This window comes from Salvelinus fontinalis, chromosome 5 (assembly GCF_029448725.1).
Source record: "Salvelinus fontinalis isolate EN_2023a chromosome 5, ASM2944872v1, whole genome shotgun sequence".
NCBI classification, from domain to species: domain Eukaryota; kingdom Metazoa; phylum Chordata; class Actinopteri; order Salmoniformes; family Salmonidae; genus Salvelinus; species Salvelinus fontinalis.
Window position 1 is genome coordinate 19,001,934 of NC_074669.1, and position 14,507 is coordinate 19,016,440.

At 43.0% G+C, this 14,507-nt stretch overlaps 1 protein-coding gene across 3 annotated transcripts in view; it reads right to left on the bottom strand.

Annotated features, from left to right (window-relative positions):
* The window catches only part of LOC129855260 (breast cancer anti-estrogen resistance protein 3-like), a 101,942-nt gene that overhangs the window by 33,810 nt on the left and 53,625 nt on the right, over positions 1-14,507 (bottom strand). For all 3 annotated transcript variants that reach the window (XM_055922718.1, XM_055922720.1, XM_055922719.1), the window contains one exon: positions 59-101. In XM_055922718.1, the coding sequence (XP_055778693.1) occupies positions 59-101 (43 nt within the window). The remainder of the gene's footprint in view (positions 1-58; positions 102-14,507) is intronic.

The window sequence follows — 14,507 nt, forward strand, 5'->3', positions numbered from 1 at the left end:
TGACACCTGTTGAGCCCTGTGTCTCAGCCAGATGTGTAATGGTTGAGTGGGTTCCTACCTTGACGTACTCCATGGTGGGATCCATGCTGCTGCTGAGGTCCCTGGGGAACAGAGACAGAGACAGGGTTCTGTTGAGTGAACACATTTCTACTGGCTGCTGCTGGTCCCTTCCACTCCCTCCCTGTGCTGTGTTGTGTCTGCAGAGCTGCTGCTACAACCCTGGCTGCTGACTGAGATTCTACCTCCTCTCTGACAGGAGTGGCAAGCTCAGACACCACCTGCCCCCACCCCCACCCACTTGTCTACCCAACCAGCCCCCACACAAGTCACAGCCACATGTCCCCTTCTTCTGACCTCAGTGGCAAATTCACAGAGGGGTAAGAAACTCCCACATGAGTCCTTTCTCTGTTACATTAGATGAGAAAAAGGGGTTTAAACTGTCCCTGTCATTAGCAGGGCTAGTCCTCCATAAATTCTCAGAACCAACTCGAGATGTCCAAAATGGATTTTGAGAGGAAATAAGTTCTAAAGGCTGAGAGGAGTTCATTTCAAATCCCTGAGGACGAGACGATGCCTCCTCAGGGTTCTGCTAAACATTCTGTTTATTTGAGTTATGCCTCTACTTTACTTTTTTCTCCAATATTCAGTTTTTTTGTGTGTTTAAGAGTAGTTGAATCCAAACCCTTGATGCAGAGGCCTGACGGGGGGAATTAATTCCTTGAGCCTTTCACCACTTTTCCCATAGAGATTGTGAAGGGGAAAAAACACAAACATCATATTTAAGAGCCTCTGTGGGGGGCGGGTTATGGCATTGAACTGGGAGGATGTGTTTTTAGTGCTCTCCTGCCTGCCAATTTCGGCTAAACTTATTTTTATCTCTTATTTTTAATCCTGGTAACATGAACACCAGTTTTCTTGGACAATTTCAGGCATATCTACATCCATTATGAATCCACTTAAACATAGTCCTCCTAAAACAAGAACAACATCTCGCATCGACAACGTGGTCCAGGTGTCACGCCCTGACCTTAGAGAGCCTTTTTATGTCTCTATTTGGTTTGGTCAGGGTGTGATTTGGGTGGGCATTCTATGTTTCTTATTTCTAGGGTTTGTGTTTCTATGTTTTGGCCGGGTATGGTTCTCAATCAGGGACAGCTGTCTATCGTTGTCTCTGATTGGGAATCATACTTAGGCAGCATGTTTTGCCACCTTAGGGTGTGGGATGTTGTTTTTTGTTAGCTCTCCGTAGCCTACGGAACGTAACGTTCGTTGTTCTTTTGTTGTTTTGTTTGGTGTTTGGATTTAATAAAGAAGCATAAACACGTACCACGCCGCACCTTGGTCTCATCCTTCCGAAGAGGGTTACACCAGGCTAGGCCAGTTAGCCCTGCTAATTCAGCCAGCTCTACTAACCCAGCAAGCCCTACAAGCTCCTCACACCACAAATCCGACATGACAACCAGCAAAGTAGACAACCAGAACCAGAAGCAATCTCTGCCATGAGGGCGGATTTTTCCGCAAAACACGAAGGTGTCCTAGCAGGGATTAGTGAGGTTAAACGTGACCTTCAAGCCTACTCCACGCACACGGACGAAGCAGAGGAACACATTAGCATGGTGGAAGATACTGTCGTCACTGTCAAAACAACGACCGAAAAGTTGGATAAACAGTTGGCGGACCTTACTTCAAAACTAAACTCGAGAACCACCACAGGAGGTCTAATTTCAGACTACTTGAAAAAGTGGCAAATGATGACGCAGTTGCATTTCTCTCTCTCTCTCTCTTGCATTTCTCTCTCTCTCTCTTGCATTTCTCTCTCTCTCTCTTGCATTTCTCTCTCTCTCTCTTGCATTTCTCTCTCTCTCTTGCATTTATCTCTCTCTCTCTTGCATTTATCTCTCTCTCTCTTGCATTTCTCTCTCTCTCTCTCTCTCTCTCTCTCGCATTTCTCTCTCTCTTGCATTTCTCTCTCTCTCTTGCATTTCTCTCTCTCTCTTGCATTTCTCTCTCTCTCGGAAGCTGATGTGCTCTTTCAATGCACAAGGGGTCCGGAAAGTTTCCTGGCCCCAATGACTCGGGAAGCGAGTCATTGGTGCCGGACAACTTTCCAGACCCCTGTGCATTGAAAGAGCCCATCTGCATCCTACTCCTACAGCGCAGAGAAACCACCCCTCTCCTTGAGTCCTTAACATTAAGTTTCTCAACTTTCAAGACAAAGTCCGAGTGATGCGGAAAGCCAGAGCTATGGGCAAGGTGATACAGGGGACAAAGAGATCTTGTTCTTCCCTGACCTATCTGCGGACCTTCGCCGAAAAGGAAAAGGCTACGACAGGGTCAAACGACCAGCTCAAGTCCCTCAACATTGCCAATGGAATATCTGACCTACAATGGACGGTCACACGAGTTTGAATCTCCCTCAAGCCGAGGCGTTCATCCATGGCATACAACATGAATCTTCTTCCTAGTCATGTTGTAGCTGTGAAGTTTACCACCACTCTGTACTATGGAGAATTAAACCACCTTGGATTTTGTGACTGTTGGCAAGCTAACTAACAATAACTAATGTATTAACTGCTACTGTTGTACAGTAGCTAGCATAACAGTTAAGTGAATAATATGGTGAGCTTGCCCACTCAGTTTCCTTATATTATTTGTTGCCTGTACAGTATGTGCTCATCACTTAGCTCAGTTTCTTCTATATGACAGGCAAGATACTTCCATTGAACATTGGACGTCATGTTTAAGTTTATTTATGTTATGTTGATAATTCTCTTCCATTGGATTACATAAAACACTGTAAAATGTTTTATTTGACCTTTATTTAACTAGGCAAGTCAGTTAAGAACAAATTCTTATTTACAATGACAGCCTAGGAACAGTGGGTTAACTGGGCAGAACGAAAGATTTTTAACTTGTCAGCTTGGGGATTCAATCTAGCAACCTTTCGGTTACTGGCCCAACACTCTAACCACTAGGCTACCTGCTGCCCCAAAATGCTGACAAAGATGTTTAGCTCCATATCAATGGACACATCGGGACCTTGTTCATTCATCCTGCACTACCGAGAAGCATCAGGACTACTTTATATGAAGACTTAAGTTTCGATCATATCCTTGGACTAAAATTATTGACACTCATGTGCAAGGGCCTTTGGGTAACGTAGCACATATTCAATGGTATATATTTTTCTCACATAGCCTGTTAATTTCTGATCTTTGATAAGTTTTGGGGATTATAAATTTATCATGGTATACTACGTTAATGCTATATGTATGGGCCCTTTTGTTACTTGGTAGCTACTAGCTATTTTGGACTGTCCATACTGTAATGTTAGCGTTAGTCAGGCTTCACTGACTAGCATTACTGTTTTAGGTGGAGCTATTCTTTGCTACTTTTCAAACGAATACTACGTGATACAGTATTTCACATATCATCTTGCTAGATATGCGTTTTGTTGTGATATTTCACATAACATCTTGCAAAATAGGCCTTTTGTTTTGTTTGTGAGGAGTAATTTTTATTTATTTATTTGTTATTTCACCTTTATTTAACCAGGTAGGCTAGTTGAGAACAAGTTCTCATTTGCAACTGCGACCTGGCCAAGATAAAGCATAGCAGTGTGAACAGACAACAACACAGAGTTACACATGGAGTAAACAATAAACAAGTCAATACCATGGTAGAAAAAAAAGAGAATCTATATACAATGTGTGCAAAAGGCATGAGGTAGGCAATAAATCGAATAATTACAATTTAGCAGATTAACACTGGAGTGATAAATCATCAGATGATCATGTGCAAGAAGAGATACTGGTGTGCAAAAGAGCAGAAAAGTAAATAAATAAAAGCAGTATGGGGGGGTGAGGTAGGTAAATTGGGTGGGTAGTTTACAGATGGACTATGTACAGCTGCAGCGATCGGTTAGCTGCTCGGATAGCAGATTTTTAAAGTTGTTGAGGGAGATAAAAGTCTCCAACTTCAGAGATTTTTGCAATTCGTTCCAGTCGCAGGCAGCAGAGAACTGGAAGGAAAGGCGTCCAAATTAGGTTTTGGCTTTAGGGATAATCAGTGAGATACACCTGCTGGAGAACGTGCTACAAGTGGGTGTAGCCATCGTGACCAGTGAACTGAGATAAGACGGCACTTTACCTAGCATAGCCTTGTAGATGACCTGGAGCCAGTGGGTCTGACGACGAACATGTAGCGAGGGCCAGCCGACTAGGGCATACAGGTCGCAGTGGTGGGTCGTATAAGGTGCTTTAGTAACAAAACGGATGGCACTGTGATAAACTGCATCCAGTTTGCTGAGTAGAGTATTGGAAGCTATTTTGTAGATGACATCGCCGAAGTCGAGGATCGGTAGGATAGTCAGTTTTACTAGGGTAAGTTTGGCGGCGTGAGTGAAGGAGGCTTTGTTGCGGAATAGAAAGCTGACTCTAGATTTGATTTTGGATTGGAGATGTTTGATATGAGTCTGGAAGGAGAGTTTGCAGTCTAGCCAGACACCTAGGTACTTATAGATGTCCACATATTCTAGGTCGGAACCGTCCAGGGTGGTGATGCTAGTCGGGCGTGCGGGTGCAGGCAGCGAACGGTTGAAAAGCATGCATTTGGTTTTACTAGCGTTTAAGAGCAGTTGGAGGCCACGGAAGGAGTGTTGTATGGCATTGAAGCTCGTTTGGAGGTTAGATAGCACAGTGTCCAAGGAAGGGCCGGAAGTATACAGAATGGTGTCGTCTGCGTAGAGGTGGATCAGGGAATCGCCCGCAGCAAGAGCAACATCATTGATGTATACAGAGAAAAGAGTCGGCCCGAGAATTGAACCCTGTGGTACCCCCATAGAGACTGCCAGAGGACCGGACAACATGCCCTCCGATTTGACACACTGAACTCTGTCTGCAAAGTAGTTGGTGAACCAGGCAAGGCAGTCATTAGAAAAACCGAGGCTACTGAGTCTGCCGATAAGAATATGGTGATTGACAGAGTCGAAAGCCTTGGCCAGGTCGATGAAGACGGCTGCACAGTAATGTCTTTTATCAATGGCGGTTATGATATCGTTTAGTACCTTGAGCGTAGCTGAGGTGCACCCGTGACCGGCTCGGAAACCGGATTGCACAGCGGAGAAGGTACGTTGGGATTCGAGATGGTCCGTGATCTGTTTGTTGACTTGGCTTTCGAAGACCTTAGATAGGCAGGGCAGGATGGATATAGGTCTGTAACAGTTTGGGTCCAGGGTGTCTCCCCCTTTGAAGAGGGGGATGACCGCGGCAGCTTTCCAATCCTTGGGGATCTCAGATGATACGAAGGAGAGGTTGAACAGGCTGGCAATTGGGGGTGCGACAATGGCGGCGGACAGTTTCAGAAATAGGGGGTCCAGATTGTCAAGCCCCAGCTGATTTGTATGGGTCCAGGTTTTCCCGCTCTTTCCGAACATCTGCTATCTGGATATGGGTAAAGGAGAGGCTGGGGAGGCTTGGGCGAGTAGCAGCGGGGGGGGGGGGGGGGCGGGGCGGTTGGCCAAGGTTGGAGTCGCCAGGAGGAAGGCATGGCCAGCCATTGAGAAATGTTTGTTGAAGTTTTCGATTATCACGGACTTATCAGTGGTGACCGTGTTACCTAGCCTCAGTGCAGTGGGCAGCTGGGAGGAGGTGCTCTTGTTTTCCATGGACTTTACAGTATCCCAGAACTTTTTGGAGTTAGAGCTACAGGATGCAAATTTCTGCTTGAAAAAGCTGGCCTTTGCTTTCCTGACTGACTGCGTGTATTGGTTCCTATTGGTAATGGCAGAGAGACGGTAAGAGACACTGTTTTATTTTAGTTTTAGGTTAGACTACTCACTTTAATGGATCAGTCGTCCACCAGGCTACACTCTACGATTAGGGGGAGGTGGGAGAGGAAGCGTTGGGTGTCTCGGTTAGGGAGACAAGGGAATGGTGTTCAATGTTTTACTGTTAGTATAGATTTATGTTTGTTTGTTCCAACAGATCTTTACATATTTTTCTCACTATAAAATATTAATGCGGTCCTTGTAGTTACTAAACATATTTTAGATATGCCTTTATGCTATAGCGTATTCCATGTTTGAATCTTTGGTTAAATTACTTCAAATGTAAAACTTAATTTTACTCTGGGGAATGTCTGTAGAGTTTGTAAACCATCCAGGCTGAAACAGGTTATTACGAGGCTTAAACAGCTACATTCATCTATTGTGTTCCTACAAGAAACTCATTTGTTGAAGGATGAGCTCCTTAAAGTACGCAGGAGATGGCCAGGGCAAGTAATAGCATCCAGTTTCTCCTCTCATTCTCGTGGTGTTGTGGTTTTAATTCACAAATTTGTTCCGTTTCAAGTGGATAATATCATAACTGATACAGCAGTTAGATACATTTTGAACAGGGAACTCTTTTGAATGAGCGTATTAATCTGGTTAATGTTGATGGTCCTAATGATGATAATCCCAAATTCTTTGGGAATGTATTTCTATCGATGGCCTCCCGTCCTGATAAAGTCCTAATAGCAGGGGTTTTAATTGCACTCTTGATCCTCATCTAGACTGCTCCTCTGGTTTAGACACTTCCCACTCGCCGAGTAGAAAGAAATTACAGCATTTCATTAAGGACTTGAATCTATATGAAACTTGGAGGACTCCGAACCTGAGTAAAAGGGAGTCTTCATGTTAAAAGTAGTATAGACTACTTTTTAGTTTATTGCTCATTGGTTCCCAATGTAGCAGGAAGTGGATATGATAGTATTGAGAGACCATTCCACACTGAGTGACCATTCCCTTGTCATTATTCTATAGGGATACAAAACTAGTAAAAGGATCCTCTCGATGGTGCTTGCATCCCAGATGGTTACAGGACCCAGACTTCTTACATTACGTTGGAGTGCATATAGATGTATATTTTACATTGAACACTGACCAAACGTCAGCGAGTGCCAGATGGGAGACTTTCAAAGCATATATTAGGGGGCAAATTATAAGTTTTACCAGTTTCAAATAAATTCAATCTGAAAATGAGAGCGATGGACAGCAAAATCTGAGAATTGGAGAGGGAAGCTTTTTTGGAAAACTCAGTAGAAATAAACCAATAATGATTTACTCTTAAAGCTCAAGATGAAGAACGTTCCACCTCAAAGGCTGAAACAGTCCTTCTATGATCAAGGTGAAAAACATGGTAAATTGCTGGCCTGGTGCATTAAGAAGCTAAATTCAGACAAAGCCATTAATTGAATTCATAATATTAAAGGACAATTATCAATGGATCCTGTAGAAATAAACCAAACATTTGCTTCCTACTACAACACATTTTATACAACTCTGAATCTCTCGAGAACTTAACTAATCAGACATAATTTTTGGATTGTCTTGATTTTCGCTCTATTTCAGAAGACACAAAATTGGATCTGGAAAGGAATTGAATGGTGTTGAAATATCTGATGCTATTTCCAATATGAAGGGAGGTAAAGCGGCAGGTCCAGATGATTCTCCCAGTAGATATTTAAGACAAAGTTCCAGGTCCACTTTTGGATATGTATGCTGAATCCTCTCAGCAAGGTTGTTTCCACCTCTCTCTAAGGAGTGCTTTAATCACTCTTATTCGGAAGCCTGATAAATCCCCAACAAAATGTGAAAGTTACAAACTGATTTCTCTTCTGAACTCCGACTCAAAATGTTTTGCTAAAGCTTTAGCCAGGGGATTGGATAGAGTGCTCCCATATCTAACACTCAAAGACCAAAACAGCTTTGTGAAAAACCGTCAAGGTTTTCACAATGTGAGGAGAGTACTAAACATAGTGCACGTGTGAAGGGTCCCCTGATACTGTCATACTCTCACATGATGCAGAGAAGGCATTCGATAGAGTTGAGTGGTCATATTTATTTGAAGTGCTTAAGAGATTTGGGTTTGGGAACTACTTCTGTAAATGGATTAAGATATTATATACCGACCCCACTGCAGAAGTTGCCACTAACAACTTGATTTCACAACCTTTTATGCTTTTTCGGGGTACGAGACAAGGATGTCCGGCCAGTCCAGGACTCTTTATTTTAGCTATAGAACCCTTTGCCATTGCAGTAAGGTCCCATCCGTCAATTTGTGAAATTAAAACATTGGATTCTGAACATGTATGCCGATGATACCCTCTTATTCTTAACAGATCTAAAGAATTCTATCTCTTCCCTCTCCAATATAATTAATAACTTTGGTCAGTTTTCTGGGTTTAAAGTTAATAAAACTTTAACCCTCTTCTATCCTTTTCCTCAACAAGCAAGAGAGCCTGAATCCAGTTGTACAGCATCCATTTGTGAATACAGAACAAGGTTTCACATATCTTGGTATTAAAATCACACCAGAAATTGGCTCCTTGACTTCAACAAATTATGAACCCATGGTAACGAGTGTAACAGAATCCATCAACAGATGGACATCATTGCCTATATCTATTATTGGTCGAATAAATATCATTAAGATAAATATTCTGTTCAAATTTCTTTATCTATTTCAATCAATTCCTCTGGCTCAACCACCTTTATTTTTTTCACAAAGATCAGAAAGATACTCTCAAATTTGATCTGGAGCAACAGAAAACCAAGGCTTAGACTTTCTCTTCTTTATTTGCCATATGACAGAGGGGGGTTGCAACTTCCACACCTACAGTGGTATTACTGGGCTGCACAACTTAGGGCTGCAATGTTTTGGTTCTCCAAGAAACCATACTTACCCAGGCTGCAGACTGAAATGCTGTCCACAAAAGGCTTAACTCTGTATGGATATTTGTACTCTGCTCCCTTTAAGAAGCTAAAGAAGAATACTACTAATCCCTTTGTTAAAAACCTCCTAACTATGTGGCATAAAGTACAGCAATATCTGGGCCAATCCCCTGTATTATCCAGTTTTACACCAATTTGGGGCAATGACAATTTCACACCTAGTAAAAATGACTTGGGGTTTAAAGAATGGCCAAGAAATTGTATTGTTAAAGTAATGGATGTATTCAATTAAAAAGGGCTCATGTCATTTGAAGAAATAAATGAAAGATTTAACTCACCACAAAAGCCTTTTTTCAAATATTACAATTGAGAAGCTTTATTTTTTCAAGTCTAAAACAATCTTCCCTACAATGTCCTTTGACCACTTTAGAAACTCTCTCTGTTAGTATGTGTTATGGGAGAGGTCAGATGACGTCAATATATGGGAAAATGGTAGATACTCATAAAGACAATTCTGATAGTAAGAGACTTCAGTGGATACAAGTTATGCAGGAAGATATTTCAGCAGAGGACTGTGGTATGATATGCTCTAGAGCTCAGATACAGACAATAAACACCAGCCTGAGATTGTTGCAATACAATTTGATAATGAGAACATATATATCACCTGTTAAGATCCACATATTTGACCCTAATATCCCAGACCTGTGTTAAATGTAACACGCATTTAGGCACCTTGTATCATTGCCTGGAGGAATGTGCTGAGATACAACAGTTTTGGAGCTCAGCACTGCACTATATCTCTGAGATGACCTCTACCCCAATACCATTAATCCCTAAATGTTGCATCCTAAATCTTTACCCAGGGAATTCCTCTTTATATAGGAGAGAGAAGAAAATGGTTGACCTCTGTCCATTACACGCTAGACTTTCAATTGCTCTGCACTGAAAGTATGTCAGTTCACCCTCACTTGGTCATTGGTTAAAATAATTCACGTCAAGCCTGGCTCTTAAAAATGTACTTATATAGTGAAAAAGAAAGCCCCAGAGTTTCATGATATTTGGGATCTGTTTTGTGACTTTTTGCAAACTGGTGATATTGTAGAAGAATTGGAAGGTGAATAAGTGAATATTAGGTGAATATTGTCTATAGTCGAAGCGTAATCTGCATTATTATATACGACTGAATATAATACTTTTTATGTTTTTTTATTAGAGGAAATGTGTCTGTGAATGTTTGGTTGTTGTAACGGTTCTCCTCTTCCTCTTCATCCGAAGAGGAGGAGCATGGATTGAACCAAGACGCAGCGTTGTAACTTGACATATTGTTTATTTAAACAAGACACAAAACGAACTATACTTGATTAACCACAAAACAAATAAATGATGTAGAGTCTACATTGTAGACAGACCTGGACACGAACTTACATATAATGTGAAGAACGCATGAACAGGAAAACTGACTACATAAAAGAACGAACGTACAAACAAACAAACAAACAAACAAACAAACAAACAAACAAACAAACAAACAAACAAACAAACAAACAAACCGAGAACAGTCCCGTGTGGCGTAACATACAAACACTGACACAGGAGACAACCACCCACAACAAACAGTGTGAAAACACCTACCTTAATATGACTCTCAATCAGAGGAAATGAAAAACACCTGCCTCTAATTGAGAGCCATATTAGGTACCCATTAACCAACATAGAAACAGAAAACATAGACTGCCCACCCAAACTCACGTCCTGACCAACTAACACATACAAAAACTAACAGAAAACAGGTCAGGAACGTGACAGTTGTTATGCTTTTGTCTCTTTGGGTTGGGGGGGGGGGTATGTGTGGAAATAAAGAAATCCATGTATTTCTGTAATTGTTGATTTGGAACAAATAAATATGTGTTAAAAAAATGTTTTAAGAAGAGCCTCTGTGGAATAGAAAACAGTGGAATGTTGACCCTTAAAAATGTTGGCTAAGCGAGCAGGTATACAAACCAAAGAATTTACAGTAAGATTATTAACTAAAAATAACTCACCAAACTACTTTGATGGCCCTTGGTCTTTCCTTTTCTCCCTAATTTTCTGAACAGGGCGTGAATGCAGCAGGAAATACGGTGGCGAATAAAGTCAACTGGAAAGAGTATGTTTGCTGCATCCTGAGAAGTTCAGCGCCGGTCACGAGCTCTTAAACAGCTCCTCTCAGCTCTTTCTCCATTTAGCTTCTGTACGACCGCGTCTCATCTACTCACTGAACTTGGAGAACTGAACTTTCTCTCCTCTGCCTATTCTTTCATGTCAGCCTACACAATAACCTGGCTTTTCTTTCAGCAGGGTGGGTGGTTGTATGTCACACCACCTCAGAGGAACACAACACAACACAGGCAGGCTGCTGCGCTGGCTGGTTCAGCTCTGAAGTCGCTCCCTCCGCATAAGAATAAAGAGCTGGCCTTGTTACTAAACAACTACAGCTACAGTGTTAGGTAACATCACAATCAGTTCACAGTGTGGTGATATCACACAGTTCACAGTGCGGTGGTATCATACAGTTCACCGTGCGGTGGTATCATACAGTTCACCGTGCGGTGGTATCATACAGTTCACAGTGCGGTGATATCATACAGTTCACCATGCGGTGGTATCATACAGTTCACCGTGCGGTGATATCATACAGTTCACCATGTGGTGATATCATACAGTTCACAGTGCGGTGGTATCATACAGTTCACCGTGCGGTGGTATCACACAGTTCACAGTGCGGTGATATCATACAGTTCACCGTGTGGTGATATCATACAGTTCACAGTGCGGTGGTATCATACAGTTCACCGTGCGGTGGTATCACACAGTTCACAGTGCGGTGGTATCATACAGTTCACAGTGCGGTGGTATCACACAGTTCACAGTGCGGTGGTATCATACAGTTCACAGTGCGGTGGTATCATACAGTTCACAGTGCGGTGGTATCATACAGTTCACAGTGCGGTGGTATCATACAGTTCACAGTGCGGTGGTATCATACAGTTCACTGTGCGGTGGTATCATACAGTTCACCGTGCGCTGGTATCATACAGTTCACCGTGCGGTGATATCATACAGTTCACCGTGCGGTGATATCATACAGTTCACTGTGCGGTGGTATCATACAGTTCACCGTGCGGTGGTATCATACAGTTCACTGTGCGCTGGTATCATACAGTTCACCGTGCGCTGGTATCATACAGTTCACCGTGCGGTGGTATCATACAGTTCACCGTGCGCTGGTATCATACAGTTCACTGTGCGGTGGTATCATACAGTTCACCGTGCGGTGGTATCATACAGTTCATTGTGCGGTGGTATCATACAGTTCACCGTGCGCTGGTATCATACAGTTCACTGTGCGGTGGTATCATACAGTTCACCGTGCGCTGGTATCATACAGTTCACTGTGCGGTGGTATCATACAGTTCACAGTGCGGTGGTATCATACAGTTCACTGTGCGGTGGTATCATACAGTTCACCGTGCGCTGGTATCATACAGTTCACCGTGCGGTGGTATCATACAGTTCACCGTGTGGTGATATCATACAGTTCACAGTGCGGTGGTATCATACAGTTCACCGTGCGGTGATATCATACAGTTCACAGTGCGGTGGTATCATACAGTTCACAGTGCGGTGGTATCATACAGTTCACCGTGCGCTGGTATCATACAGTTCACCGTGCGGTGGTATCATACAGTTCACCGTGCGGTGGTATCATACAGTTCACCGTGCGGTGGTATCATACAGCTCACAGTGCGGTGGTATCATACAGTTCACTGTGCGGTGATATCATACAGTTCACAGTGCGGTGGTATCATACAGTTCACAGTGCGGTGATATCATACAGTTCACAGTGCGGTGGTATCATACAGTTCACAGTGCGGTGATATCATACAGTTCACAGTGCGGTGATATCATACAGTTCACCGTGCGGTGGTATCATACAGTTCACAGTGCGGTGGTATCATACAGTTCACCGTGCGGTGGTATCATACAGTTCACCGTGCGGTGATATCATACAGTTCACAGTGCGGTGGTATCATACAGTTCACAGTGCGGTGATATCATACAGTTCACAGTGCGGTGGTATCATACAGTTCACAGTGCGGTGATATCATACAGTTCACAGTGCGGGGATATCATACAGTTCACAGTGCGGTGGTATCATACAGTTCACAGTGCGGTGATATCATACAGTTCACAGTGCGGTGGTATCATACAGTTCACCGTGCGGTGATATCATACAGTTCACAGTGCGGTGGTATCATACAGTTCACAGTGCGGTGGTATCATACAGTTCACCGTGCGGTGATATCATACAGTTCACAGTGCGGTGGTATCATACAGTTCACTGTGCGGTGGTATCATACAGTTCACCGTGCGGTGATATCATACAGTTCACAGTGCGGTGGTATCATACAGTTCACTGTGCGGTGGTATCATATAGTTCACTGTGCGGTGGTATCATACAGTTCACTGTGCGGTGGTATCATCCCCAACCTCTTGGGTCCGAGAGGCTAGAGAACAGAGATGTTGGGAGGCAGAGTGGAGATTTGATTATTTTCACAGAAAGAGGATGAGCGAGGCCGCAGGCCAGCCAAAGAGACTCTCCCTCTGATCGGTTGAGAGTCAGCCAAACCACAGCTGCATTGTTTCGCAGAGAGAAAATGTGTACCCTACTCAACCACTGACTTTCCCCAAACCTAAAGTTCAAATGGATTTCAGTCAAGCCAAGGACAAGGACAGGCTAGGTCACACACAGACGACCTGGCTATAATTGGATTTCCGCACACAACCTCCCCTTCTCTGACTGACTGACTGAGAGAGAGGGGCACTTGACATGCAACACTCCCTCAGCCCTACAGAGAGGTCAAAGGTTGTTCTGGATGCCTAAGGCACATGCACATTACTGACTCAAGGGGCAGTGTGACTCTATTGGCAAATCCCTCAACTTTTACACGTATAATACTTCCTGCATAACTTGTATCCACTGAAGTCTCTTACTATCAGAGTTGTCTTTATGAGTATCTACCATTTTCCCATATATTGACGTCATCTGACCTCTCCCATAACACATACTAACAGAGAGAGTTTCTAAAGTGGTCAAAGGACATTGTAGGGAAGATTGTTTTAGACTGGAAAAAATAAAGCTTCTCAATTGTAATATTTGAAAAAAGGCTTTTGTGGTGAGTTAAATACAGTGCATCAGCACTCTACGGGGCACAAAATAACTTCAACCAAGTCACCTTATTGAAGTCATTTTCATTAATAAATGTATACATATACTACTCACACTGAGTGACCATCTGGCCATGAAATAGTTAATACAGGAGAAACTGGGGGAGGTGAAGGGGTGTGAATGATTGGCCCAGGGTGAGTGGGATATATCTCTTTATTTTACAGGGTAGCTGCAGGTGTGTGTCCCCTCAGATAGAACACGTTCTGTTCCTCAGCCGCCTGCTGGCTGGTTCAGCTGGGGAGAAGGACAAGTAGCAGCAGTCTTCCAAAAGCAGAACCAGCACCTGATGATCTGCCCTGGCTGAACATTATAAACAGAACTACAAACACATTGACAGGAATTATAGTGTATACACTGTGATTGGCTTAGAAGCGTGTCAGTCCCACAGACAATCAATACAAATGATGGTGTACAGTAAATGTTTGTTCCGTGGCTGTGTTTGATATTGGAATTGAAGGTTCACTGTACCTAACCAACCACAGCATGATTTGATCATAACAATAGCATATTTTTCCTGCATTC